Consider the following 27200-nt stretch of genomic DNA (forward strand, 5'->3'; position numbering starts at 1 on the left):
CTACCAGTGAGTAGAGTAGACTTAGAAGTCTACAACAATTTTTCTTGTTTTCTTCTTTCTTTATTGTTTTAATTTTAATATATGATTTACTAAATTTATTTCTTTATTTTTTAATAGTTATAATATATGATTTTAAATTTTTATTTATAAAGAAGTAAATTTAAAATAAGGTTTTTTTTGGTAAACAGCAAAGTAGACTGAAAAAGACGTCTACAATGAAGTAGACTTTGTTGTATGTCTACTATACCCTAAACCACAAATCTTGAACCCAAAATGTTTGCTTGATAGTAAAAAAAATCTCTATTATTGTATCAAATATTGACATATACAAAATATAAACTACTCAACATTAATATGCAAATTTAAGTCAATAAAACAAAAGGAAAAATTAATCTAAAATCTAACCCTAAGATTCTAACCCTTAAAGACAAAACATGTTAGAACATTTTGTTGCTAAACCATAAACATTATCTAACACATGGTTACCAAAAATATATATTCTTCTAAATTGTTCAGTTATATAAATTTTAATTTATATACTTCATATTAACTTTTATATTGATGCTTAACTGAAAATTTCACAAAAACTATTTTTATACATTTTTAAAATTAAATTATTAGATTAAATTACGATGTAGACTACAAAGTAAATCTACAGAGTAGACTTCTTAGTAGGTTTACATATGTGTAGACTTCTTTTTATTACGTGTAGAATTCCGAGGAGATTCGTAAAATAACTTTCTGGTTTTTTTTTTTGTTTTTTCATAAGGTTTAAATAGTAATTTTACCACCATTTAGGTTGATTTTGCATTTGAATGAATATATAGTACACTTTTATGTTTAAAATGAATATATAAGTTGTTTTTGGTAAATTTCCCTTAAATAATCCAATAGTCCAACTGGTTTATAATTTGTATGAAATTTTAATTAGTAAATAATTTTGAGAATCATCAAAACCCATTATGATTAGTGTGGCGCTTTGGGTAAAGAGATAATTAATTACCACCAAATAAGTTTAATAACCCATCTACATCTTGCTGAGCTGTTTTCATTGATCCACTTGGCTCAGATCTTCTTCTTTTTCTTTTCCACTTGGCTCAGGTCTCTGTTTCACTTCATACCAAAGCATCAATGGTTTCACTTCATTGATTTAGAACATCTCCAATGTAAAACTCTATTTTTTCTCCAACTCTACTTCATTTTTGGAGTAATGAACAAAAAATAAATTACTCTATTTATGACGTAAATATCATTATGGAGTGAGAAATGGAGTATGGTTAGAATATTTTTTACTCTATATTCTCTTTTACTCCATTTTGGAGGAAAAAATAGAGTGGGTTTGTAGATGCCTTAAACAAAAGATCAAAGAAATGTAAATGCATAATATTGTTGAATGTAGTATCATTGTTTTCAGTTTGTCATATCTATACTATTATTTGAGAAGTAAATTTGATGATTTGTCATATTTTCCATAATTTTAGTTTATTTTGTTTATTTATCATTTTATTAGGTTTTAGCTAAATTACTGATTTATAATTGTTTTAGTTGAATCATTTATTTAAATAATATAACTATTCAAACATTTTAATTAGACATATAACTATTTTGCAAAATTTTGTAACTTTCACGATTTAGGACCAATTTTTATTACTCTGTTTTAAAATCATACTATTTGTTACTGGATATTTTTAAATCATATTTGTTATTGGATTGGATATGAAACATAATCAATCTTTTATTATAGTTTGTCATCTTCTCCATAATTTTAGTTTATTTTTCTCATTTTCATCTCCTATTAGATTTTAGCTAAATTATTGATTGTCATCTTTTCCATAATTTTAGTTTATTTTTTTTTTATCATTTTATTAGTTTTTAGCTAAATTATTGATTATAATTAGTTTTAGCTGAATCTTTAATTTACTAATTTCAATAGTATAACTATTTCAAACTTTTAAATTAGACATATAACTATTTTTCTTAATTTTGTAACCTTTACGAGTTAGGATCAATTCTTATTATTCTGTTTTAAAATAATATTTGTTACTGGATATTTTTAAATCATATTTGTTAGTGGAGTGGATATGAAACATAATTAATCTTTTGTTATAGTTTATAATTTTAAAATATTATATATAATGTCTAAGTGATATTTATTGTAGTCTTTGTCATATTATAACCCTAAAATTCGATGAGACGACAAAAAGAGAGGATTAGGATCGACTCCTATTGGCCCATCAGGCTATCAAGATGGTCTCTTCATCCAAACATGAGGTCCATAACAATAACAAAGCTCGCACAAACAATTCGTAAATAAATGAAAAGGTGTGTTTTTTGCTGAATGAGACACTTGTTACGCCTATTGAAGCATGACTTTGTGACATGACATCCTAGGTGTCCTAACCAGGATAAAAGAAACATTCTTTTATTATATAAAATATTAGTATGTAAGTGGTAAATAAAGAACTATGATATCCAATTTATCTTAGTATCCATCTTATATTATATTATAATAAGTTTCCAACTCTATGATAATATATATACATTCTCATCATATATTTGATGGGCAATATATACAAAACTTCATCTTCAATAATACAAACACTTTCAAACGATGTCTTTTTGAAAAGAAAGTCCATTTCTCTTGTTTCCTTGTTTTAACGTATGATATTTTATTCTAACATTTTGTGTTTGAAACATTATTGGTGTGTTTTAGATATTACTGGTGAATGTGTGAATGTTGGACCTCTAAAAGATCTCATTGCAAAAAAAAAAAGAAGTTAAAATTAACTATTCGTGTAGGTTTTATTCAGGATTTAATTTTATTTTATTTTATTTCATTTTTATGACATGATACTAATTTTGAATTTTTAATATTTAATGACACGCATTATCATGCACACTATAATCTAGGTATGCAATGAGATTTCTATAAATCGATCCTTAAAATTACCGGTGATATGTATTATTGAATTTTATCCAAATTATCTACATAGTTCTACGTCTCCAAGAACATGAAATTAAAGATTCTTTCCTTCGTATTTTTTATAGTGTGAGATGAGTGCGCTTGCACATGAACCACCAAAAATAAACTTTTAAGTTTTTTTTTAAAGATCTACCATCTATCTCTTATTCAGAACTCCATATAAATAAATAAAACTCTAAAAACTGCACTATCGAGCCAAAATGTTAAAATAGACAAATATTACCGCTCTTTAAAATTAAAAGAAACTGTTGAATTTAGATTCAATCAAGCAAAAAAAATAAATTTTAGATAAAAAAGTCATGTATAAACAATAAGAAAAAGAATAAGTAATTGTGATTTGGTTAACAAAACCGAAAAAAAACTCACAAAAGAATTTAACTTTTATATTTAATTAAATAAATTAGCATAAATATAAAAATCAATATTAAGGTTATATATATTAGCGTTCACAAGGTGCAGGCCCACAGTTAGTGTATTTTATTTTAATAGGGAAAATATCAAATCATGATATCATTTATTCCGATAAAACTACGAAACTTGGAGACAAAAAAAGTTATGTTTTTAATGCAAATAACAAAAGAAAATGAAGTCAAGTCTTAGTAGACTCAATTCACAATGCTTCACTGACTTATTTTTTCTCTTATCTGTTCCCAAAAGTCAAGTCTTTAACTCAAATCATGGTTGAGCTAAATCAATGATCAATCGGGTCAAATACGAACCGGACAAAGGCGACTGGCCCACTGATAAGTATATAATCCAGACACTGGTAAATTTTGTTATATGAGTGTTTTCTTTGCATTAATTTAAATAAATAGAGTAAATGTAGCCCACCTTGATTTACAAATGTCCCACACTATTTAAAAACATTTAGAATATCACCCCAAAAGAGAATCCAATACAAACACACATTATGCCAAACAAGTACTAAAAGTCCAGGGATCCAAAATTCTTCAGAAAGAACAAAAAATAAGCTGCAAGTGAGTTAGACTAGCATAATATTAGAAGCAGAAGAAAAACAAACAGATTAATTGAAGATATCAATTCTAACTGGATTTCAAGAGAAGCAATTAGAGTGAGACTGATAATTTTTCTATATATGAAGGGTTTATGATTTTATTAAGAGCATGATGTTTAGACGAATTTTAGGACTTTAAAGTAGCAATAGGCGTGTGTTCAAAAAAAAAAAAAAAGTAGCAATAGGCGTGTGTTCAAAAAAAAAAAAGTAGCAATAGGCGAATAGTTATAGCTAGCTAGTTATGACTTTCGATTATCTATGCATCATAGTTTACAGCCACTCTCACAAAAACATAGGCATCTCCCAATCTGGTTGTTGTGGAGGAACTATAAAATTTTGGTTTGTCCCCCCAAAAAGAACAACCATTGGATGAAACATTTAGATGATTCGATTTAGATACAGAGGAATGGACTGACAAGAATTTATAAAGTTCATATTTGGTTTTGGACTGACAAGCAGAGGAATGGACTGACAAGCACAGGGTGTGTCAATCCATTCGATTTTAGATACAGAGGAATGGACTGACAAGCACCTGTTAATACAAAAGTTGTACACAATCTTGTTTGTGGAATTTGAAAAGAATTTATAAAGTTCATATTTGGTAGAGTGAAGTACTAGATAGAACCGTCTAATTTATACATGCCTCAATTAGCTAACATATCAATTATAGTAAGGATAAACATAGTTTGAATTGTATATATAGTAACGTACGTCCTGTCGTATAAGTGACACCGTAATGATATCAAAGAGTGCATAATACAGATTAACATTTACTAAACAAAAAAAAAAGCATTTATAGTTTATTGCTAAACCAACATATTCAAAGATTTAGTTTTAGTTTTATCCTTTTTATTTCCAGTATTGTGGAAATCAATTAGGCAAGCTCTATAGTTTTCATTTGGACTCTTCAAGGTTTTGTTCGCTTAATTTTCATTGCGGCTTTGGGCATCATTACTCACAAGTGTGTTTTGCATATGAAGTATCAACATTTATTGTGTTCACACAAACCCATTAATAAAAGTAAAAGACAACTTCCATAGAAACCGTAAGTTTAGTGTCCAATCTAAACCCAGATATCGGAGGTGCAGTCGCCGCCAGGATACCTCATCTCATGAGCGAGAGAAGGACCATCCGGTTCGAACCCAAAGTCCACAAAGAAATTAGGGTTAATGGAGAGACCACCTTTGTCCGTATCAACATCAATCTGCAACATGTGTGAGCCTTTCTCCACAAGTTCTGGATAAAACTGTTTGTCCCAAACACTAAACAACGAGTTCGTCACGTACAGTCGATTCCCGTCTAAGCTCAGCTGAAACATCTGCGGACCTCCTCTCAGACGTTGATCCTACAAAAAAAAACAATAAAACCACTAATAATTGCAATACCGTGTAGAACAAGGACCATGAATTGACTTTTTTTGCTGCGTACCTTGATCATAGGGACATCGAACTGAAAGGTTTCGTCCTCTTCTCCCAAGGCAAAGACATGGCTTCCCTTTTGAACTAGCCCGCCTACATGTAGCTGTCCAGTCAAAACAGGATTTTTCGGGTCCTCAATGTTGTACTGACGAATATCTCCGTGAAGCCAGTTGGAAAAATAGAGGAACCGGTCGTCAAGAGATATTAGAAAGTCAGTAATAAGCCCTGGCATCTCCGGGAGAATCCAGTTTTCAACTTTCAGAGGTTTCACCGAGATGGCCACCTTGATTTTGGAGCTTGTTGTGAAGATAAATCAAAAGAAATTAAATGAACAAGATTCATCATAAGTAAACCTACCTCGTGGCTCCATGTTTCATCCTCGTTCTTGAAGAATCTCACAATAGTACTTGACAAAGCACATCCTGTAAATCCCGTAGCCTTGGTGGGGTCGTGCAAGAATCTTATCTGCACTCGGAAACAGTGTGAGGGGTTTAGTTACTTTTTTAAGGAAAAGGTGAGATTAATAATTGGGAGATTATGGTTTACCTCTAAGGGTAAAAGCCCGTTATCACCAAGGTCAAGTATCTGTTTCAGTTCGCCTTCAGGCCAACTATAGACATGTAGAAGCTTTCCATACAAGCCATCAGAGACGTCTTTCAGATCAAACCCTTTGGTAAACGCGGCCGGTGCCCCCCAAGAGGTACTGATCATCGTCTCATGCCGAGGTTGGTACCAGAAATCATACCCAAACAAAGGACTACTTCCTTCTTTCTCCCACCTATTAAAAAAAAAAAAAAAGTAAAAAATTGTTACTAACAGTTCTAATTAAGAATTAGGTTTTGCTCTTTTTGACTTGCAATCCACGAAACGGTATGAAGCTATTCTTGAAGTTACCTTCTTTTGACGTTAAACTCAGAATCAAGTAAGAGAAACCCACTGCCTCCTGCGTTTCCATCTTTGTCCCCAAGACAAGAAACAAGCAAATCTCCGGAAGCTAAGCAGTGTGGCTGATGCGGGTAAGCCAATCCCGTCTTCTCCAGAACCTCAGCAGGCTCTACAACTCGGTGCAGAGATGGTTCCTTTGGGTTCGTTTTTGTATCGACCACGTAGATGCGGCCAGACCTTTTCCAACACGTTTCAGAGGAGACCACAAATAAATTTTCAGAACCAAAAAAACAACAGAGGAAAGGATGTTGTTTAGTTTCTTACAGAAGCGAGGGCAAGATGAGATAACGTCTTTCGCAAGAAGGATCACTATGGCAAGAGCTGCAGGAGTTCCAGCCTGAGTGATGAAGTTCATCTCCAAGAAAAGGCATTGATAATCTGTGGATGACACTTGAGTATGTCGACGAACTAGGATCAACATCTACTGTCGCTAAGTAATCTGGCTTGTCTTGGCCGGTTCCTAGACAAGAAACGTTACAAAGAAGTTTGAATATTTACTGAGATTACTACTTACTAACGGTATTTGATATAAGACTCTTGATTCAAGATTTTATATTTTATAGAGTTCAAATTAGTTACCAGTGTATATGGCAGCGACATAGATGAGATTCTCGCGCAAACCAGACATCGCGAGGAGAGGCGTGGCGTAACCTGGCCCGCTCTTGCAGCAATCTCCACCGTGGTTGCTCATCGTCATTAGTTATGCAGTGATGTTCCTACTTCATTATTGGCTCGCATTTATACTTAATATATTCAGGTAGTTTTTTGTAAATTACTAATCATTTTGTTTTACGGATAATATTTCTTATCTTTTTCTTATATTAAAACCCATGTGTTCCACAATTTTTTTGATAAACCATTTGGACCGAATCTCAAGCCCAAACTTGCCAAGTAATGATAATTTAGTTCTCAAGAAAAAAACTCGGATCTATGGATCTGACTAGTGACCTTTCGAAAAATAAAAGGAACGAACAGAAAAAGAATATACGGGAATAAAATAGCAGGAATGAAAAAAAAAATGGTTATTCCTTCTCAAATTTAACAAGGAATAATTTTTTTCCTTTAATTCTCTATAAAAAAAAGGAACGAAATGGAAATGAGAAGGAATTATTATTCCTTGTGAATGGTAATTTTTTATAGGATCGTTAGGAAATGCATTATTCTACATCATTCATTAGTCACTTTTCTTTTGTCATCAATTTTACAGACTCATATTGACTCTGTGAACTACACCAAGAGATCTTGATCCATGTGAACTATAAAAGACGTTTCCTTCCTAGCACTGCGGGCTAAGCTATTCGCCTTCTTGTTCTGCGTTTTTGGTACATAGATATCTGCTTGAAAAAAACTCTCTTTTAAATTGTTTATATCTTCCAAATAACTTGTAAACGATGACCATTTTTCTGATTTTGAAATCATCTTCACCAACTGAGAACAATTCCAAAAAATTACCACATGACTACCACCACTTGATTGCGTTCCACCTTTGGTATAATCACGTAGGTTTGGACATTACTAATCATTTTACGGATAATATTTCTTCTCTTTTTCTTATACCTTAAATATACCTACTTAAGCATCATCTTCAATTTTAAAATCACGTAAGTTTTGTACATTACAAATCATTTTGTTTTGCGGATGCTATTTAGTATTTATACTCTAGGTTGTTTATATTAAAAAGAATAATTCTTGGGTTCATCCATCAGGTTCATCGTTGACATAATAACTAATGAAAATTTATCAATTTTTTTAAAGTAAAAAAAAAAGAAGAATTTTACCTGGATTTATCCCATAGGGTGAACTTGTAGATTCACCAAATAATAGTATTTTGTTATTTTATATTCACTATCTCTAAAAAAACAAAATAATAATAATTTGCTAAGTCATATTATATTTTTAAAATAAAAAGATAAAATAAATAAAAAATAATAGTACTTGTAAAAAAAAGAATTATTTTTTTAACATTGTTAGCACCTCAACAAAACACTAAACCTTTAGGTACATGCTAAATCTTTGGATAAATTCTAAACCCTAAATCATAAACACTAAACACTAAATCTTAAATCCTAAATACTAAACCCTAAATTCTTGGATAAATCTTAAGCCCTTGGATAAACCCTAAACCCTAAATCACTTAACCTTAAATCCTAAACACTAGACCCTAAACCCTAAACTTTTGAATAAATCATAACCCTAAATCATATACACTAAACACTAGGATTTATGATTTATCCAAAGGTTTAGAGTTTAAGGTTAAAGGTTAAGTGTTTAGGGTTTAGTGTTTTGCTGACGGCGTTAAAAATATTTAAATTTTTTTTTGACAATGACTACTATTTTTATTTTATTTTATCTTTTTTTTTAAAGCATAATAAACTTTCCAAATTCTTATTATTATTTTTTAAAAGATATTGATATGAAATAACAAAATACTATTGGTTGGTGAACCTATAGGTTCACCTCCAAAAAAAATGAATAAATAGTAGTAGTAATTGCCAAAAAAAACTTTTTTTAAACATTGTTAACAGTGAGTAAAACTCTAAACTTTAAATTCAAGGGTAAATTCTAAACTCTTGGGTAAACTCTAAACTTTTTGGTAAATCTTAAATCCTAAGGAACATCTGTTAGTCACCTAAGTAATAATGCATTCGCTTAGTCGTTCTAGGCGATAAGCGTTGGGTCGCTGTCTGCTTTAAGTCACTACCGCTTTCTTTAACACTGTGTATTAGAGCATCATATTTTTAAAATCACGTAGTTTTGGACATTACTGATAATTTTCACGTAGTTTTGGACATTATTGATAACTTTTCACGAATAATATTTCTTTTCTTTTTCTTATACCTTACATATAAAATATTTAAACGAATATACCTACTGGAGCATCATCTTCAATTTTAAAATCATGCAATTTTTGTACGTTACAAATCATTTTGTTTTACGGAATCTATTTCTTAGTTTCTACTATAGCTTGTTTATATACTTTTTTCAAACACGTTTCACCTTGAAGATAATAAACCAGGCAGTGGCAGCCTTGTGGTAGAAATTAGTATTTTGGGATCTTTAAGCCCTTAATAAATATTTCAATAAGAATTTTTTTTTTTTTACAATTTTAGAGGTCTTTTTAAAAAAAAATTGGGAGTTTATATCTATGTAATTTTCTTCAAAAAATTAAAAACTCTAGGCGAATGTTTCATCCGGGTTTGCCAGGATCGGCTCCGGAATTAGGTTAGGGTAAGGCATAAACTTGCTTGCTCTGGGTTCTATTCCCATAAATAAAGAGCTTGTTTTTTACCTCACCAAAAACCCGAAGCTGAACTAGTCATCAATATTGTTCAAAGATTATTATATTATGCAATGATTTCTATATAAGTGTATTATTTTAAGGTGAGAGTGGAATGTGATCTTTTTATATGGAAAAAATAAAAGAAATACTATCCTTGCAACAAATGATTAGTAATGTACAAAACCTACGTGATTTTAAATAGGAGCTTTAATCACGTTTCAGTATTGTCTGAACAACCACCACCAATTCACCCTTGACCCAACATATAAGCTTAGATATAGTTTATACTTTATACCGAAATGGTCCATGAACTGATGTGGTTTAGTCACTTCTACTATTCGTGGAGTTTTATATCAACAGTCGAGTAAGAGCTGGTCGAGATTTTTGCTAACGTTTAGAACATTTCCAATGGAAGGTTTTCATCAGGGACGGAGCCAGTGCTATGGCGGCATGTATGCACCCGTAATTTTATAAATATTAAACTTTTTGAATGTAAATATACAAAAGAAATCAGCTAGATGAGTTAGTTTATTAGAGTTGTGTACCCTCTTATGGCTCAAGTTCGATTCCCCTTAGAACATTATTAATTTTTTCACCCACAAGATATTTATTCTAGATTCACCCACGGTTCTCATTGAGAGCTTTAAGTATTTAAAACAAAAATTAAGAGAAAGCAAGAAATGGGTTCTCAAATAAGATTTTATAAGAATTTTGTAAGAATCCTATCCAACACTTGTTAATTATTTATGTATCCAATTTTTATTTCAAAATTAAACTTTAATTTTTTACTTACATTATACTTAAATATTAATAAGAACCTCAAAGAGTATCTCATGAATTAGGTTGCTCTAACCAAAGCAAATCTTTATAAAATGAGGATGCCAAAATGTCGTCTGCTCTACTTGTAATCCTACCTATCTCCCTTGTATCAATCGACCACCTTGTCCCGTGTTATTGTCAGTGTCATGAAATTATTTTCTATTTGTGTCACGGTTATATTCCACATCTTGACAATGTATTTAAATATATCATATATGTTAAAATGTATATTTCATTGCTGATGACAAGTTTCCATTCCCTAAGCGAGAAATCTTAGGGGTGATTGGTTAGAATGTAACTGTAGAAAATTTACTTTAGAATTTAGTCTGTAGAATTTTTTGATTTAGCTTTAAGGGATGTAGCTTTAAAATTTCCTACAGCTAAAAAGATAGAGCTTTAGAAAATAAGATTTTTACAACCATTTTTTATATGTTTTTGCTGTAGCTTTAGTTTTTTGGTTGTACCTTTAAAAACTAAGATAAAGCATGATTGGTACTATTTAAGATTGTAGATGAAAATTAAAGCTAAAGTCACTTCCTACAACCCAACCAATCACCCCCAAGTTACAGAGACTACTCCAGACGCAAGTATTCACCAAATTTGGTTTGAAAGTAAGATGTTGATATTTCAAACCCGGTCCAAGAACATAGTCTATTATCGCTAAATTCCGATAAAGAGACAATAAGCCCACAAAAATCGAAGGTAAAAAATATTATCCAGACCAAGGTAGTATAATCAAACCATAACGTAAAAAAAAATCAAGGCATTAAAGACAATTTTAATGGCACACTAGATCCTGATCCGCGCAACCGCGCGGGTATTTACTTTCAGTTTTAAATTTTACTTATATTAAATGTTTTTTTTTGGGGGGGGGGGGGGGGGGGGGCAAGTTATACTTAATGTTATACTTGTGTTACATAGTTATTATAATGTGTTTTGAAATCCGACACGGATTCGAGGCCGAACCGATAAATCTGGTGACCTATATGTAATCCGGTTTGGGTTTTAAAAAAACTATTACATAAAAACCCGATAAAACTTGTAAAAATCGTTAAAATCTGGAATATGACTACCTGATCAACCATTACTTGACCCAGTAGATAACTCCTAGTTATTTTCTTCTTTAGATTTTTTTAATTATATTATTAAAATATGTTTTATATTCTAAGTAAGAAGTTAGTTTTTTACCATCATCTAGAATTTGATTTCCAAAACCGCACGGATATTTATTTATATATTTAGTTTTTTTTGTTTATACTAAATGATTCATTTGTAAAATTTAATCTTCATATATTTAAAAAAAAATTCAATAAAGAAATGAAGAAAGTAGAGAACTTGTATCATGGATTAACTATTTTTTTGAGTAAAATTTAATTGTAATACTTAACGATTTTTACAAATTTTATCGGGTTCTTCTATAATAATTTGAGATTTCTAAAAATGAATGTATAAATTAAATTTAAAATAATTACAAATTAATTATGGGCTTAAGTTTGTATAAATATACATAATAATTTGGGTCATCTTAAATTAGTTGAGGCCAAAATTTTTAACTAATTATTTAATTATTCTATGAGAAAGTTAACAGTAGAAAACATAATTTGAGATGGAAAATCTCTACAAACATAATTACACACGCTAATTATTTAATTAGTTGTTTTGAATTGATTGTTATCAGAAATGGAAACCGATTGTATTGTTACCAAAGTTGGTCGAAAGAATAATTCAAAATAAAAAATCCCTATAAATATGCATTTACATGATTCAAAATAGAAATTCCTATAAATATGCATTTATTTCCGTTTTTTTAAATTAAAATTAGATTTAAAATATGCATTAATTAAACTGTAAAAGACAAGAGTTTTTAAAGGTAAGTAAATTTATTACTTCAGTGGCATATGATTGTAAATAAATTGAAAAACTGAGGGGTAATTTATATGGGTACTTCTCTTTTAATAATATAGATAATACTCACCGGAAATCATATCGCCACTATAATCCTCTCCAATCATTTATAAAATAAGAACCAAAAAGAAAGACAAGGTTTCTCAGTTCTTTCATATCAAACCGTCTAAATATTCTTGTACTCTCATTCTTTCCAATACCCCTTGGGTCACAATAGTTATATCAGCTTGAAATCTACATTATAATAGGGCATTTGCATCACCCCTGATACGACACGTCAGCAGGTAAGTGGGCCCCACTTTTAAAAAGTGTAAAAAATGTCAAGTCTGTGGTTAGAACTCGGGTTACTGTGATATAAACACCAACATTTATACCATTAGACTAAAAGATACTTTGTACATTGATGACCGAAACTAATATATATTTATGAAGATCATCTGTTTTATTTTTTAATGGGCCTATGTAAAAACACTCAATCGACCAAATTATCATTCAAGCCCACCAATATTGATAATTAGCAAATTACGGGTCGTCATCACTCTTGCCCTTCTGTCAATCATGCCGACGTTCCGTATGAACCCTAATTTAGAGCTTCATGAGTTCACCCAGCCTTTGCTAAAAAAAAAAAAGAGTTCACCCAGCCTCCGTCACATCTATCATCACTTCTAATAAAGGTATTCACTATGCTGAACTAAGCATACTTTTCCCACTTCTGCCGTTTCAGGTATCCATCGGCCCACTACTATAAATATGTGGCAAAATAACGCTATTTTCACTCACTATTTTCACTTCCCAGTTATGCCTAATGTTGATTTTCTCATCGATGTCGCGAAACTTCTTTTCCATGAGCTCGATGTGATACTGTGATGTTTTATTGGAATAATAATTTCAAGTATTACGTGGTTATGTTGATGTATCGTATCAGATGGAGAACATATTAGAATTTCTAGGCTAGAACAAATTTTAGTTGATCACAAGACTGGCCGAAAGCAATATTTTTTGAGTTTACTCCAGACCTATATATTAACTTCAGGTTAGAATTTTTGTCATACAAATTTGTATAGGTTAGCATTTTCGATTATATATTTTTCCGATTATGATTGAATCCTACTTTTGTTTTTCTTTCCTTGGTCAGGTAAATATCTTTACCAAGGCTGATGACCTTCAGAATCAGGCTCAACCTCTTGAAGATTTTGCAAGAAGGCTTAAACCGAAGGTATTTAGTAAATATTGAATCTTGTCAGAAAGATTTAGTTCTTTGATTTTGTCTTCATGTGTATATTTTTACGTGCAGCTTATGTTTATATTTGGGACCTTATATTAACTAAGATTAACTAACCGACGAAATCTGTAGGAAAAAAGTATGGTGACTGTGGTAGGAAAGACTTTTGATCAGTTGGTATCAAACTGTCCTGATAATGTTCATCTTGAGGTAAGTAAAACCAAAAGACCACTCTGCTAAACCAAAGATTTTATTAATCGAAACCGAGATAAAAACTCATGGATCGTGTGGGGGAAACTAAAGACAGGTACATAAACCATGCTGTTGAATTGTGAGGCACTGAGAAGCACATGTCGTGAAGTTGGCTAAGCATTTCAAAGGCTTTGAGAATTTTATTTGTAAGAATTTATGCATCGGAAAATGAGCAGCCTAAACTACATGTGAATTAAATCTTACCTAAAACCAAGATAGGTGATTCCCAAATCATGGCCTGATCTTTGTTAATGACAAGTTAAGGATTATCTGACGACATTTCTCTACAAATTTGGTAGAAATGAGAAGCAGAATAACCCTTTTCATAGAGCTTCACTAGTTCAAACCCTTTTCGCTTTCACTACTTTTTGGTGTATCTTAACAAGTCTGATTTGCAGTTAAAACTATTAATTAAATTGAGCTCCCAGGACATGGTTGTATTCATAAACGAAAAGTTAAAACCAAAAGGTGGTACTGTGAAGGATGAATTGTAGTCAAAGGAAATGTAGACATAGGAAGAGACAGAATTATTTTAATGTGACATTACATGATTCTAATATTCTAATTAACATTCACACACTTTTGTCCTCCGGCTCAGAGCTGTACGCAGGTACCTGCAGTTTATTCATAGGAAAAGATTAAGATAAGACTAGAAGAACATAAAGTTATACTGTACAAAACTTGACAGATAAATCATATATGTGCCATCAATATATTAAAAGGAATTACAAATACCAGAAAACGTACAAAACACAAATATAATACATGCAAATAATATGACCTTGCAAGTACATGCAAATTATAAAACAATATAAGGCGCATAGACGTAAACTGTATATAGCATGCACTTATAACTAAATGATATAGAAAACCCACTAACCCCGAGCTTGCGCGAGGTGAAAGCCACCTAGTATCAATAATATACACGTTTTTCATACAAGATCATCAGTAGACATTTTTTCATAGACAACTTCCTAAACACATTACTATAAACTCTAACCCCATTTTATGAGTGGATTTTGAGATCCTTCAATATGGAACTAAATACAGTATTAGAGCTATATTCAATATATCTGAATGGTGCTTTAAATAGGACATGTTAACCAGTGGTGGTAGTCCAGTGGCGTTTGAGGGAGATAAACCCAAAACGCTGAACCCTGGTTCTAACCCCGCTGACCACACAGATATGTGCTATTGCATTCGGCTCATTTGAATGCTCCGGAGAAGATCTATCCGTGGGTTGTACTTTCACCCGGAAGTTAGGTATGTGTCTTTAATAGACCTGGGTTTAACATTTTTAGTTACAAAAAAAATAGGACATTTTGTGGATTTTTTTTTGTCATGAGCCAAAAAATCATTTGCTTAAGTGGGCATGTTAACATGTTAGAAGTCCCGCATCAAAATAGAGCTAGACCTAAATAAGAAAATGTGTTTATTTATCATCACTTTATTTTGAATAGACACCATGAAAGTGAGAAAAGTAAACTAATTGGTCATTTCAATCTTATCTTACCTATTTGACAGCACTACAAGTGGTGGGGTTAGAGCATGTGCATCAGTGAACCCCATGAAAGGGGTTCACAAAGTATTTTTTTATTATTTTTTTTTTACTGTTTGATTTTTGTTTTTAAAAAAAAAAAAAAAAAAAAAAATATTAATCGGACCAATCGCGGGCCGCCACGTGTCGTGGGGCCCGCGCTACAGTGATGAACCAGGTTCACTGGGAAGAGCTTGGGAGAGACAGGTTCATTACTATTCATTATTATAATATTTTTTTTTTTTTGGAATCTGTGTGAACCCCCCATAAGTTCACTAATGGGGGTGCTCTTAGAATTTATAACTTTAGTGAAGTCAAAGAAATCACAGCTCCACACATGTTGCTACACAGAGCTAGTTCCAAACATAGCCAAATGAAATATTGATATTTGCTCTCAATTTATAAAGGACAATTTTTTTCAAATAGTCACTTTTAAGATTTTGTCACAAAAATAGTATTAAAAAAAGAAAATGTCTAAAAAGTTTTCATTAAAGAAGCAAAAAACCTTTCTACTCTTGGATTTATAGATATATAAATAAATAAAAAATTATATATAATTTTGAACTACATGTTTTCAAATTCAAACGTTTATATATTTTTGATTTTTTTTCAATATATATTTTTATTCTTCAAATTCTCTTTTCTTTTTGAAATTCGAAAATACTTTTTGAAACTATTTAAAAAAATAAAACTATTAATATTTAATTCTAGTTTTTAAAATTTTAAATCCTACTCCTTAACTCTAAATCCAAAATCTAGAGTTAGTTAATTCTAAGGGTATACTTGTATATTTACCCTTCAATAAACCTTCTTTCGGTCACATTTTTCTTTAGAGACTCTTTCTGTGAAAATAAATGAAAAGAGGCTATCGTAGTAAATTTCTCATTTTCAAAAGTTAATATGTATAAACAAAAACTCTCAAACTATTGTAAGAAATTAAAATTACTAATGTTTATTTGTGGTCCTTCAAAATCTCAGAACCGGTCATTTAACTTCCTAGGTTGATTTAACAAATGAATTATCTATTTATGTTACAGATCATGCAGAATATTTAGTGGATAACAGTTACAATAACATAGTACTGAATATGTATCAACATGTTAATGAAACGAAAAATAAGAAGCACTTTTTTTTACAAAAAAAACTCTTCAAAAACTGGTGATAAAAAGGCTATTCAGGATCTTCAATAGATAAACTAACAAGAGTGAGTACTTCTCATTGTAAATTAAGTCTGATTTCCCCCCCCCCCCCCCTCACCCCCCTACAAAAAAAAACTCTTCAAAAACTGGTGATAAAAATGCTATTCAGGATCTTAAATAGATAAACTAACAAGAGTGAGTACTTCTCGTTGAAAGTGAGATTATGGGTTTAGTTTTTAAATGAGATTCATCACATTATATGAAGAAAAATTTCAAATTTGCAATAATTATAGTTTTTCCATATTGTAAACTGTCGTCGTTTAACATGAGTTACGGTTCTTTTCATTATTGTCTCAGACAAGTCTGAGTTACAGAGTTGCATCGTGTGTCTGTTCGTAATCAATTTTTTCACCGGTGAACTCTTCATCTCGCCATCTGGCCTCCTCCGCTTCTGGCCTCCTCCGCTTCTGAGATTCCCTGAACTTCAAGAAAGACAGTGAGTTTATGGAAATCACGGTTCTCTTCCTTGATGAAAGATAAGTTAATCTCGATCTATCACACTTATTTAACATAATTATTTTTAATTGATTTCCTGATTCTTTGTTAAATATTATTATTTGCAGATTTTGTGATTCATGAGTTTATTCCCGCCGGACGTGCTAATCATTACATGTCATCTTTGAACTCCGGTTCCATTGTGAAAGTCGATCGTTTTGAGGTTGCTAGGTGCTCAAGCATGTACAAGATAACTGATCATCCATTCCTCATTCGTTTCATCTCATCAACCATTATTGATGAAGTCATCACGGGTGCTCTTGAGATCAATCTCCAGTCATGATTAGATTGTTTGACAATCTCCAAGTGATTGCAAACACAAACCTAGAACTCCCAGACATATTATCATATTGCATACATGTTTATCTTATGTTTTTATATCATAACTGATATTTAAACTCGCAGATCTATTTGGCAAATCTGTTATGCCCAGGGCTTTGACCTCACCAAAGAAACAACTCGAGTCATTATCCGTCTCTTCATTGATCCGTAAGAAACAATCAACACACAATTCCCTTTACACTAATGTCTATATTGTGCTAACATCAATGATCAAAAATATCTCCTACCCAAAATCTGTGGTCGTCTATTTATCTCCCTTACTTATCAAACTAATTTTACACAAACCTTTATTTTACAGCTTAAAAAAACACAACAACCCAAACAATCAAAACACCAAAAACTAGAATCCCAAAAAGACGAATCATTAATGATCACCTCTCTTTTTTTTCTAATCTTACAAATAAATTTCAAACAAATATATCAAACCAATCACCTCAACTAAAACTCAACGACACATACATCGAGTCAGCAAAACAAATACAAACTACACGGTGAGCTATTTAACAATTTACAAACTTACTTTCGCAGATGTTTACGAAGAAGACGAAGACGACAACCAAGATCAGTGAAATTACCTAAACAAAAAACAGAGTAAGTTACGAACTCTGATAAATACAACTAACAATGATTTTTGTGTACATATTACCCATCAAATAAACGAGAAACAAACACAGCCACACCATGAGATACAAGAGACAATCCCGACATACACAAAGGCGGCAACAACATCTCCACCTGCTCACTCCTCTTGTCTTATGAAAATAGCTTACATGCCCAATGTCAACATGACAATGCTATCATCTTCTTATGAGAAATACATAAATTCGTTTAAAACCCATTAAGGTCCAAATACTCAAAATTGTCACTCATTTTATAGTTATTTCTACAAGTCTTCATGTATTTGTTTTAAAGGTCCAATAAAAGCAACAATTTTAAAAATAAAAAACATATAACAAACATAATAAGGATAATAAAAATAATTACTTAATACACACAACTTACATAACTAAATTGGAGAAAAAATATCCAGAAACAAAAGATATTCTCAACAACCTTAATATAATTTATGTACTCTCAACAGTACAAGAAGCAAATTAAAAAGACAAACAAACAATCACTACAAGAAAAATGAGTATTGATAGCAGTAGAAGATAACATTTTTTCGCTTTCTGCTATGGTTGACATACCCGTTAGTTTTAGATAGCGTTTGTATTTTTGGAAACGCTATGATAGAGCGGCATAATTGGAAACGCTATGATAGCACATGGTTTTATATGTAACACTTATGTTTAATAGCAAAACACATTTAAAAACGCTATGTTTGGTATTTTAAATCCCTAAACCCTAAACAAGTTTTTAAACTCTAAACACAAACTTTTAAACTCTACTATTTTAACATCATATCTTAAATTAAACTTCAATTCTTAAATATAAACTTAAAATTAATATTTTTCAAAAATTCATCTCAAGTCTAAATCAATACCCTAAACCTTTAACCCTCGAACCATATACTCAATCTTTTATTTTAAACTCCAAACTTCAAATCTAATCTTTTCAAACTTACTACATCAAATATCTTATTTATAAATCATAACAACTATTAAATTTACTTACATATTTACTTTACACTAATTATATATAAATCTTAAATTTGTTTACATTTGTACTTTACATACCCTAAACTCTAACTAAAAATCTAATTAAAACTATAATATTTTATTATTTACTTTAAAATGTTAAATTTGAGATTTAATGAAAGTATAATTTCAAATCTTAAATCTGAACCCTAAGCACTATATTCCAAACCCTAAACTATATCCTTATATATATATATATATATATATCATGCCCTAAATTAATCACATATCCGAAACTCTAAATAAAAAATAATAAAACTAATATTTTTTATTTTATTTGAAACTTTAAAATTTTATAGCAAATATACAGTTTAGTATAAATATAACCTAATTTTGTTCCCAATTTTTAAACTTTTTAAACTGTAAACTTGAAATATAAACTACAAAATATATTTGTGGTTAAAAATATAAGTCAACTTTATTAAACATATGAAGTAAAAATAATTAAAAAAAAACCATTACAGAAAAACAAAACAAAAACAAATCTCATTGGCTAGTCATTTTCGTCTGTTTGATTGGATTCAATCCAATGGACAAGATCTGTCCCTTCTCATTTTATCAGTCTTATTTCTCATTGGATGATAAATGTTGGTGAGGATAACCAACTTTTAATATCTACCATTGATAAAATCTTATCCAATGGTGAGAATATCAAGAGCTTTTCTCTATCTATCCCATCTCTCACAATATCCGTCTCTCTCAACCTCTGTATCTCTCAATCCCAGCCGCCATGTCTCTCCATCTCTCTCAATCGCCATCCCTCGTAACCTCTGTGTCTCCAAAGTAGCCGTGTTTTCCATTCTTCAATTCCATTCGTTTAATTGCTTTCTACAGTGACGCTGAAACATGGATTCAAGTTTGGTTGAAACGTTTTTTTGTTGTTTAGGGAGAAGAAGTAGTGGATAACGAAGGAGTGGAGTCGGAGCTGTGCCGGAGTCGGAGCGGGACTAGCTATGCCGGATTCTGCAGGCGGAGGAAGACGGTGGGACGTGACATGGGAAAGAGAAGTGGTGGTGTGAGAAGATGATGAAACAGGAAAGAGAAGTGATGGAGAATGGATGAGGACAGAAGATGGTGTAGCTAACAGCGTGGTTTTAAGCGTCGATGTGAAGGAGTTCGTGATGGTGGTTGATAGATCCGGTGAAGGAGGTGGCTGGTGTAAGCAAACAGACGAGGCTGAGGCAGAGAGGTGGAGGCACGATGAGTTAGGTTTCTTTTTTAGGTTTAGCTTTTTAGGTTTACTTTTTTGGTTTACACTTAAACGAATTTTGATTTATTTTTATATGTGAACCAGTTTTAATTTATGAATAATTTGTAATTCAATTTCGTTTATAATTTAATTTTAATATATAAATCAGTTTTAATTAAAATGCAATTTCAATAATATAAAAAAATTAAATATTTTTATTGTATTTTTATTTTTTTTTATTTTTTAATCACGTAAATAATAACAAAAATTATACGCTATTAAATAATATTTAATTGCATACAAAGAAACGCTATTGTATATGACAATAAGATAGCAACGCGAAAAAGCGCTATCTAATGTGTCTAACTTACTATGACGGGCGATGATACAGCGCTTCAAAAACCGCTATCGTATCGTTAGATAGCGTTTTTCGTCCGCTAAGAAAAGCCTTTTTTCTTGTAGTGAATCTTAGTGACAACACCACAAACTATATCAATCACATTACTAACATAGTTTAGTCTTTCATAAGTGGAGAACAATGCATACACAGTTCATCATCACAACTCTAGCCCTATAACAATAAAAAAACTTAAAAAACAATGATAGACCCAAAACGCAAAATTTACAACTACAATAAACCTAACAAATATTGAGATGAAACAAGAACTCTGTCTACAACCCCGCGCTTGCGCGGAGGCAATGCCTCTAGTGATATGAACTTTTCTCTTACAATTTTTTTTTCTGACTCTTACCTTATAAACCAACATACCAACAATTACTAATTAGGATATTAAAATAAATTTAGTCTACCCATGTGATACTCAAAATTTTAGTCTAACCAAAAAAATATTGTAGTTTTTGAATTGGTTCAATTGATTATAATTTGAGAAATTGATTAAACTACCACATTCTTAGTACCACTTTTCATATATAGCTTAACCATACTTACTTTTAATTCTAAAGAGGTAATAGACACTACTAACTCTATGGTTAACTAATCTAGATTTACCGTTTAGATATGAGAGGTGGGATTTAGAACTTTAATAAATAAATATTTAAATTTTAAATAAAAATTTTAAATAGTTTTAAAAAGAATTTTTGGATTTTAAAACTAAAATTTGAAATAAAAATTATAAAAAAGTTTGAATTTGAAAATGTATAATTCTAAAATTATTAAAAAATTATTTTTATTATTTATTTAAATAATTATTTATATTTATATATTTATAAATCAATGGTAGAAGAGTCTTTGGCTTTTTAATGAAATTTCATACATTAGGTATCTGTGAAAATGTTCTTCTGAAGAAAAGAACATGAATAATGATACCAAAACTAAGGTAAAATTAGAATTTCTCCTAATAATTTCTCCATAACGTCTTATATCATTTCCTCGCTATTATATTCTTACAAAGATAAAACATAAGAAATTATACACTCTTGGTTTTAAAATACTAGTAACAAGCTTTCATTGTTTTTTTTGGTGGGCAACAAGCTTTCATTGTTTATTGGATCTTTTTCAACAATGGGAAACAAGGAGTAAGAAGTTGGAGTAAAAAGGAAATTAATAATTATCTATAATAAGATTATTATCTTCGGGTCTAAAATCTATAAGAAGATTGATCGTCTTAATACGAATGATCCAGTTTTCGATCCTTCTTCCTTGCGCCTTAGTTTTGACGCTTCAGAAAATCTCACAGGGTAACGCTAGGGAACTTGCAACGCTCATTTCCTGTAGAAATAGCCATAAACAATCATTAATTATTCCATAAATGCCCATAAGGAAACCACAATTACGAATCTACGATCAAGGGTATTTTCGTATGTTTTTAAAAGAAATCTCACCAGGGTTGGTCGTGGTTTCACGGGCCAAGCCATTGAAGTAGCACTGAGAGCTTTGGTTCCGGAACTGAGCCCAGTACGAGCTAAATGCATAGCTTGCGTGCCAAGTGACCGAAACCGGCGCGTAACACTCTCTTCCCGGCGCCAAAGCTGCACAGGTTTCATTACTTCTTCCGCAAGCAAAGTCAAGCGCTTGCCCTAACTCCTCCTCGCTAGCTCCTTCAACCACCACACACCACACATTGCCCTTGAACGGAACATTATTACTCGGTTTAGGCAACGAACCAAGACTAGAAACCGGTTTAGTCCCGCTGAAATCGATGTCGTAAATCTGTGTACCGTCAGGATTCAAAATTCCCCAATGCCTCTCTGTTCCCGAACCGGGTTTCTGGTTTTCATTGAACAACGAGAACAAAAACGTCGGTATAGGTAAACCGGGTCTGGCTGGTGTACCAAGAGGCGGGTTAGCAGTCATCTTCTTGATCAAATTCCGGTTATACGTCGCCGCATTGAGAATGTTAGCTCCGGTTTCGTCGATATCACCGGAGTTAGGCCACCCGGTTTCAGAGATTGCGAGACTGATGTTGGGGTAACCGAGCTTGGTCATCGCAAAGATAACCGAATCGAGCATCTGGTCTAGAAGATTGGTGTAAACCAAACCGGTTTGTGGGTCGGTATAAGTTGAATTGGATTCGAACAGAGCGAAACCCAAGTCGTTGTTAACCGGATCAGTGGACCAAGGGAAGTAAGGGTAAACATCAAGGAAGAAGAAAGAGTTTGTTCCGTTGAGAAACTTCAGCAACGGTAACATCACCAGAGCGGCGACTTCTTCCCGGAATGCACCACTCGACGGAGGATAACTTGATCGGAGAACATCCATGGCGAGTGGTGTCCCGACTTTGATGTTGTGTATCCCTCTTGCTCTAAGAGAGTTCACGATCTTACGCATCGCCGGGACAAGGTTGGCCCAGGTTTGCTTGTCTTGGTCGGAGTTGTAGCTGAGGATCTCGTTTCCGACAAGGACGAATCTGATTCTTGTTTGTGGGTAGTGAGGAAGGACGTTGGTGTTGACCCAATTGTCTGCGGCGGTTTGGTCGGCGCCGATTGTAATTATTTGGTTGTTAGGGACCATGATTGTGACGTAAAGATTGGTCTTAGAGAGGAGCGTTAAGGTTTCTTGATCCGCGTCGTAGAGCTTGACGTGGCCTGCTTTAAGGGTTTTGATGAGGTTTATTGATTGGTAAGGAGATGGGAGATTGTTTCCTGATCTTCCATAGCTTATCCCAATTCTACTTGCGAGTGAAGACAATGTTCTGTTGTTACCAATTGCGTAGCAACTAGAACCTGATTAAAAAGAAGACATAATTGTGGTGAGTGAAGTGTGTTTTGATACTTGAATCGCAATATAATTGCAATGAGACTTACTTGATAGGACAATGAGAGTGAAGAGGAACAGAGCAAAATAAGCCATTGGAGATGACATGCTGGATTGGTAAGTTGAATTTAGGATGAAGAAGAAGAGACTTGTTGAAGGGGTATTTAAGAGGTGATTATGGGACTTGTTTTTTTTTTTTAAGGATTAAGATATAAGCAATCACTCATGCAAGAAAAGCTTTTCATCAAACTATTAATTGTTTCTTGAACCCTTGCAGTTCTTTGGTGTTTCTTTTTTTGCTTGGTTATTTAATTTGGCTTAGTGAGTATGAGAGATTAAAGAAGACTAGTTGGTTGACTTGTCCAAAGGTGACCAAGAACCGCTTTGCCAATTAGTATTCACTCAAAGATTGTAGATGTAATGCTAATTGTTCTTTTTGTTTCTCTTATCGAGTTTTAAATTATTGCTAATCAAGAAAAGTTTTACATTATATACTTTTTGATCAAAAAAAAAATCTTTTCTTACATCAAGAGTTCTATATACCATTTATTGGACAAATTTACCATACCATTTAAACAACATTTTTTACTTGATCAAAAAGACATGTTTTGCCAGGTAAACAACAGTTTTACCTGACAAAAAAAAGAAATATGTTTTTGTGGTTAAAAAGGCTATAAATAAATAAGATAACGCAAAAAGTTTTTACAAAAAAAAAAAGTTTTCTTTTACATTACTGATCTTAATTTTAATGTAAATTTGATCATCGCGAAAAAAAAACTCTTGTAGTACATTGAAAATTATTAAAGAGAAAATTTCAGAAATATAATATTTATTTACATGGATACTATTATCTAATAAGATATCCCACCAACCGTGGAAAGATATCTCAACAGTTACGGTGGCTTTAGAGTTATCATTATCTGTGTGAACCAGAGCGTGGCCTTAGACCAATCGACATGGTTTCCACACCATTCCACTCCATCATCTTTCTCTTCCTCGCCTTTTCCGGCGGAGTCAAAATCTCTGTCGCTGATGAGCCGAAGACCGAGCCTGTTCCTGCGCCATGGCCGGAGCAGTTCCACGCGTTGATGTTCATGAATAAATCTGGTTCCATTGAGATTGTTGACCTATGGTACGACTGGATCAATGGCCGTAACTTTAACATCATTCAGAAGCAGCTTGGCAAACTAACCTACGACCTTGAATGGAACAATGGGACATCTTTTTACTATACACTCGACGCTTCCAAAACTTGCCGCACCGTTCATTTCGAGGTCAGTGTCTTTTTAACTATCCACTTTTATAAGTGTGTGACTATTGGAAAGTAATGTGGATTATTAGGTTTGATGTGTGTTTCTTGCGGTTAGTATGTTGATCTTGAGGTATCAGTGTGATCACTATGGGACTCTATGAGTTAGTTCAAACTGTAATTCACTCTTTAAAGATTTGCAGTTTTGTAGTGTTTTAGCTTTGTTGTTGAACTGAATTACCCTAAAAGAAAACTGGAGAGACTGTCTTAATTTTGTGGAGAGGTGGTGGTAACTTCATTTCATTCAATGTATCCGTTTGAGTTATCTCTTGTTTTTTTGGGTAAAATGTTAAGATTAGCGCTCTCTTGTTCTAGCCTACTCCTCCTTCTTCCTTCCTTTCTTGATTGATGAATTCCTACATTCATCTGAAATTAACAATTCACTCAAGTGATGTGATAAGTTGCAACGAGCCACAATGGGAATGCATGCATAGTGAGGAGTGTTTAGGGTCTTTTGAACTAATACAATCGAGTATAAGCAATCGAGTATAAACTTTATTGGTTTCAGAAACATAACTGCTCTAGTAAGTTGCTGAGACTAGTCTTGGAATTTTTGTTTAATCCCATCAAGGTTGGAATCTTGAGGCCAAACTGGCTGGATGGAGCAAACTATTTGGGTCAACGAAATGTGAGTGGGTTTCTCTGCAACGTATGGGAGAAGGTTGACTTCTTATGGTATTATGAAGATGTTGTCACCAAGAGACCTGTTCAATGGATCTTCTATACAGGTTAAGGAGTGATGGATAATATACTATAATAATATATTGAAAGGACCCATGTCTTACTTTTTTTTTGTCAAAGGACCTATGTCTTACTTAACGTGGTCTCTCAGTCATATTAAATCAAACTATTGAAAGATAATTGCAGGTAGAGAAGCTCATGTGATGACATTTGAGGTCGGAGCTGTCCTAGAGGACGAAAAATGGCAGGCTCCAGTCTATTGTTTCCACAATGAAAACAAAAGCAGTGAGTAATTGAAGAATTTGAGACTGCGTTTTCATTATATATAGAGTTTTCGAAATCTTTCAAGAAATCAAACATTTCATTAAGTAGTCATTTTCATCTTTTATCAAAAACCTTATCATGTAGTAGATACAGAGTTGTTTTGGTGGAGCATAAATAAAAGCCATGTTCTAAAAATCGGCCGCTTAATGCGCTACGCGTCACTCTTCCGTCCGATTAATGCCAAATTGATTAAAAAATTGGATATCCAATTTTTTTCACTTAGACCACCAAAATGACCGCCTAGGCGGTCGTCTAATCTATTTTTTTTTATTTTTTTTTAATAATATTTTTATTTATTAATTGATCTAAAATTTTATAAATATCATTTATATTCATAATTTTTATGAAAATTACATTATATTAAATTTATATATATTCTATTTGTGTGTTTTATATGGTCTTAAACATGAAAATGTATTAATGTTGTACACAATTAAAGATTAACATGTTTTATAACATAATAAGCAATTTAAAAATTATGCCCGCATAATTTTCGATTAATTTCTGGTTTTCTCTTTATGCGCTAGGTCTAACTCGACTGAGCGACTAGCGCCTGGCGCGTTCCCGAACATGGAATCAAAGTAGATGACTTCTTAATACACAGGCCTTTACTGGGCCTCACTTTTTTATGTGGATAAGTTATAAGAAGCAAGTACTTTCACATTTGGTCCCTAAACGTATCTTTACTTGTTAAAAGTTGTGGTTAATAAAATAAAGACAAATTAAATATAGCAATTAAGAGGGGGACCAAAGTAATACTCCGACCACATTCAAAAGAGAATTTATGTGATGTCATGCATTAGCTTGGATAATTTTAATCGTTGTCCCCAGACTCCCCACCTCAATTCCATGATCCTAAAGAGGATAAAGTCGAGAGACCAAGTGAGCAATGTCACATGTTAATTGGTTTCTATAGATATTAAGACAGACCAAAAATAGTTTTTTAGGTTGTTTTCTTTTTGGACATTTTTGTCTTCTTACTAAGAATTAGAAGTCCATTTCTTACGAGTTTTATTTAAAATCTTAAGACATCCATTATAACTCAACATCTTAATCTTCTCGCTGTCTTGCTATTATAATTTGTTTTGAATATAACCTTCTCTTTCAGATATATGGCAAAATATTGTAAAAAAAAATTCAGCGCACGTTGAATAAAGGCAGGACATTTTCAGATATTGGCAGCTCGTTTTTGTTTTTTCTTCATAGGAAATCCATTTTTATATAGTATGATATTGATAGAAGAAGTAAATGTTATGAATAACTTTTTAACACGTAAACAGCCTTTGTTTTGGGATTTTAAACAACAACAAAATAACTTTTTTTTTGAGCAACCAACAACAAAAGAATATAAAACCCCACTTTTATGCCTTTTAAAAAAGACTAAACCTATGGGAACATAGTAACATGCTTCTTTACAGCTTTACTTCTTTTGTG

General features: G+C 32.1%; 3 protein-coding genes across 4 annotated transcripts; 1 reads left to right on the plus strand and 2 right to left on the minus strand.

Annotated features, from left to right (window-relative positions):
* Positions 1–4949: 4949 nt before the first annotated feature.
* On the minus strand, positions 4950–7161 carry LOC106357854 (selenium-binding protein 3). The gene is made up of 7 exons (XM_013797564.3): positions 6941–7161; positions 6626–6821; positions 6311–6538; positions 5963–6194; positions 5774–5881; positions 5427–5699; positions 4950–5343 (listed from the first exon to the last, which is right to left on the minus strand). The coding sequence occupies exons 1-7, from the start codon at positions 7056–7058 to the stop codon at positions 5062–5064; spliced, it is 1437 nt and encodes a 478-aa protein (XP_013653018.2). The 5' UTR covers positions 7059–7161; the 3' UTR covers positions 4950–5061.
* Positions 7162–21761: 14600 nt separating this feature from the next.
* Positions 21762–23745, minus strand: LOC106356233 (probable glucan endo-1,3-beta-glucosidase A6). Its single transcript, XM_013796023.3, has 3 exons — positions 23503–23745; positions 22081–23421; positions 21762–21967 (listed from the first exon to the last, which is right to left on the minus strand). Exons 1-3 carry the CDS (start codon positions 23558–23560, stop codon positions 21930–21932), a joined length of 1437 nt encoding a protein of 478 aa, XP_013651477.2. The 5' UTR covers positions 23561–23745; the 3' UTR covers positions 21762–21929.
* Positions 23746–24279: 534 nt separating this feature from the next.
* On the plus strand, positions 24280–26497 carry LOC106357857 (uncharacterized protein At4g14100-like). 2 transcript variants are annotated; one of them, XM_013797566.3, is made up of 4 exons: positions 24311–24726; positions 25333–25489; positions 25629–25727; positions 26294–26497. In XM_013797566.3, exons 1-4 carry the CDS (start codon positions 24409–24411, stop codon positions 26314–26316), a joined length of 597 nt encoding a protein of 198 aa, XP_013653020.1. In that variant the 5' UTR covers positions 24311–24408; the 3' UTR covers positions 26317–26497. The 2 variants fall into 2 exon arrangements, with proteins under 2 accessions (XP_022544373.1, XP_013653020.1); XM_022688652.2 differs by lacking the exon at positions 26294–26497 and having other exon boundaries at positions 24280–24726; positions 25629–25901.
* The last annotated feature ends 703 nt before the right edge of the window (positions 26498–27200 follow it).

The sequence above is a fragment of the Brassica napus genome, chromosome A7, assembly GCF_020379485.1.
Source record: "Brassica napus cultivar Da-Ae chromosome A7, Da-Ae, whole genome shotgun sequence".
NCBI lineage: Eukaryota > Viridiplantae > Streptophyta > Magnoliopsida > Brassicales > Brassicaceae > Brassica > Brassica napus.

Excerpts from the sequence above, each read along its gene's own strand:
- LOC106357854 (XM_013797564.3), bottom strand. The coding sequence starts at position 7,058 with ATGACGATGAGCAACCACGGTGGAGATTGCTGCAAGAGCGGGCCAGGT. Across the intron at positions 6,539-6,625 it reads CTCATCTTGCCCTCGCTTCT|GTCTGGCCGCATCTACGTGG; the intron begins GTAAGAAACTAA and ends GTGTTGGAAAAG. Across the intron at positions 6,195-6,310 it reads GAGTTTAACGTCAAAAGAAG|GTGGGAGAAAGAAGGAAGTA; the intron begins GTAACTTCAAGA and ends TTTTTTTAATAG.
- LOC106356233 (XM_013796023.3), bottom strand. The coding sequence starts at position 23,560 with ATGTCATCTCCAATGGCTTATTTTGCTCTGTTCCTCTTCACTCTCATT. Across the intron at positions 23,422-23,502 it reads CACTCTCATTGTCCTATCAA|GTTCTAGTTGCTACGCAATT; the intron begins GTAAGTCTCATT and ends CTTTTTAATCAG. Across the intron at positions 21,968-22,080 it reads TGAAACCACGACCAACCCTG|GAAATGAGCGTTGCAAGTTC; the intron begins GTGAGATTTCTT and ends CTATTTCTACAG.
- LOC106357857 (XM_013797566.3), top strand. The coding sequence starts at position 24,409 with ATGGTTTCCACACCATTCCACTCCATCATCTTTCTCTTCCTCGCCTTT. Across the intron at positions 24,727-25,332 it reads GCCGCACCGTTCATTTCGAG|GTTGGAATCTTGAGGCCAAA; the intron begins GTCAGTGTCTTT and ends AATCCCATCAAG. Across the intron at positions 25,728-26,293 it reads CCACAATGAAAACAAAAGCA|GTCTAACTCGACTGAGCGAC; the intron begins GTGAGTAATTGA and ends TTTATGCGCTAG.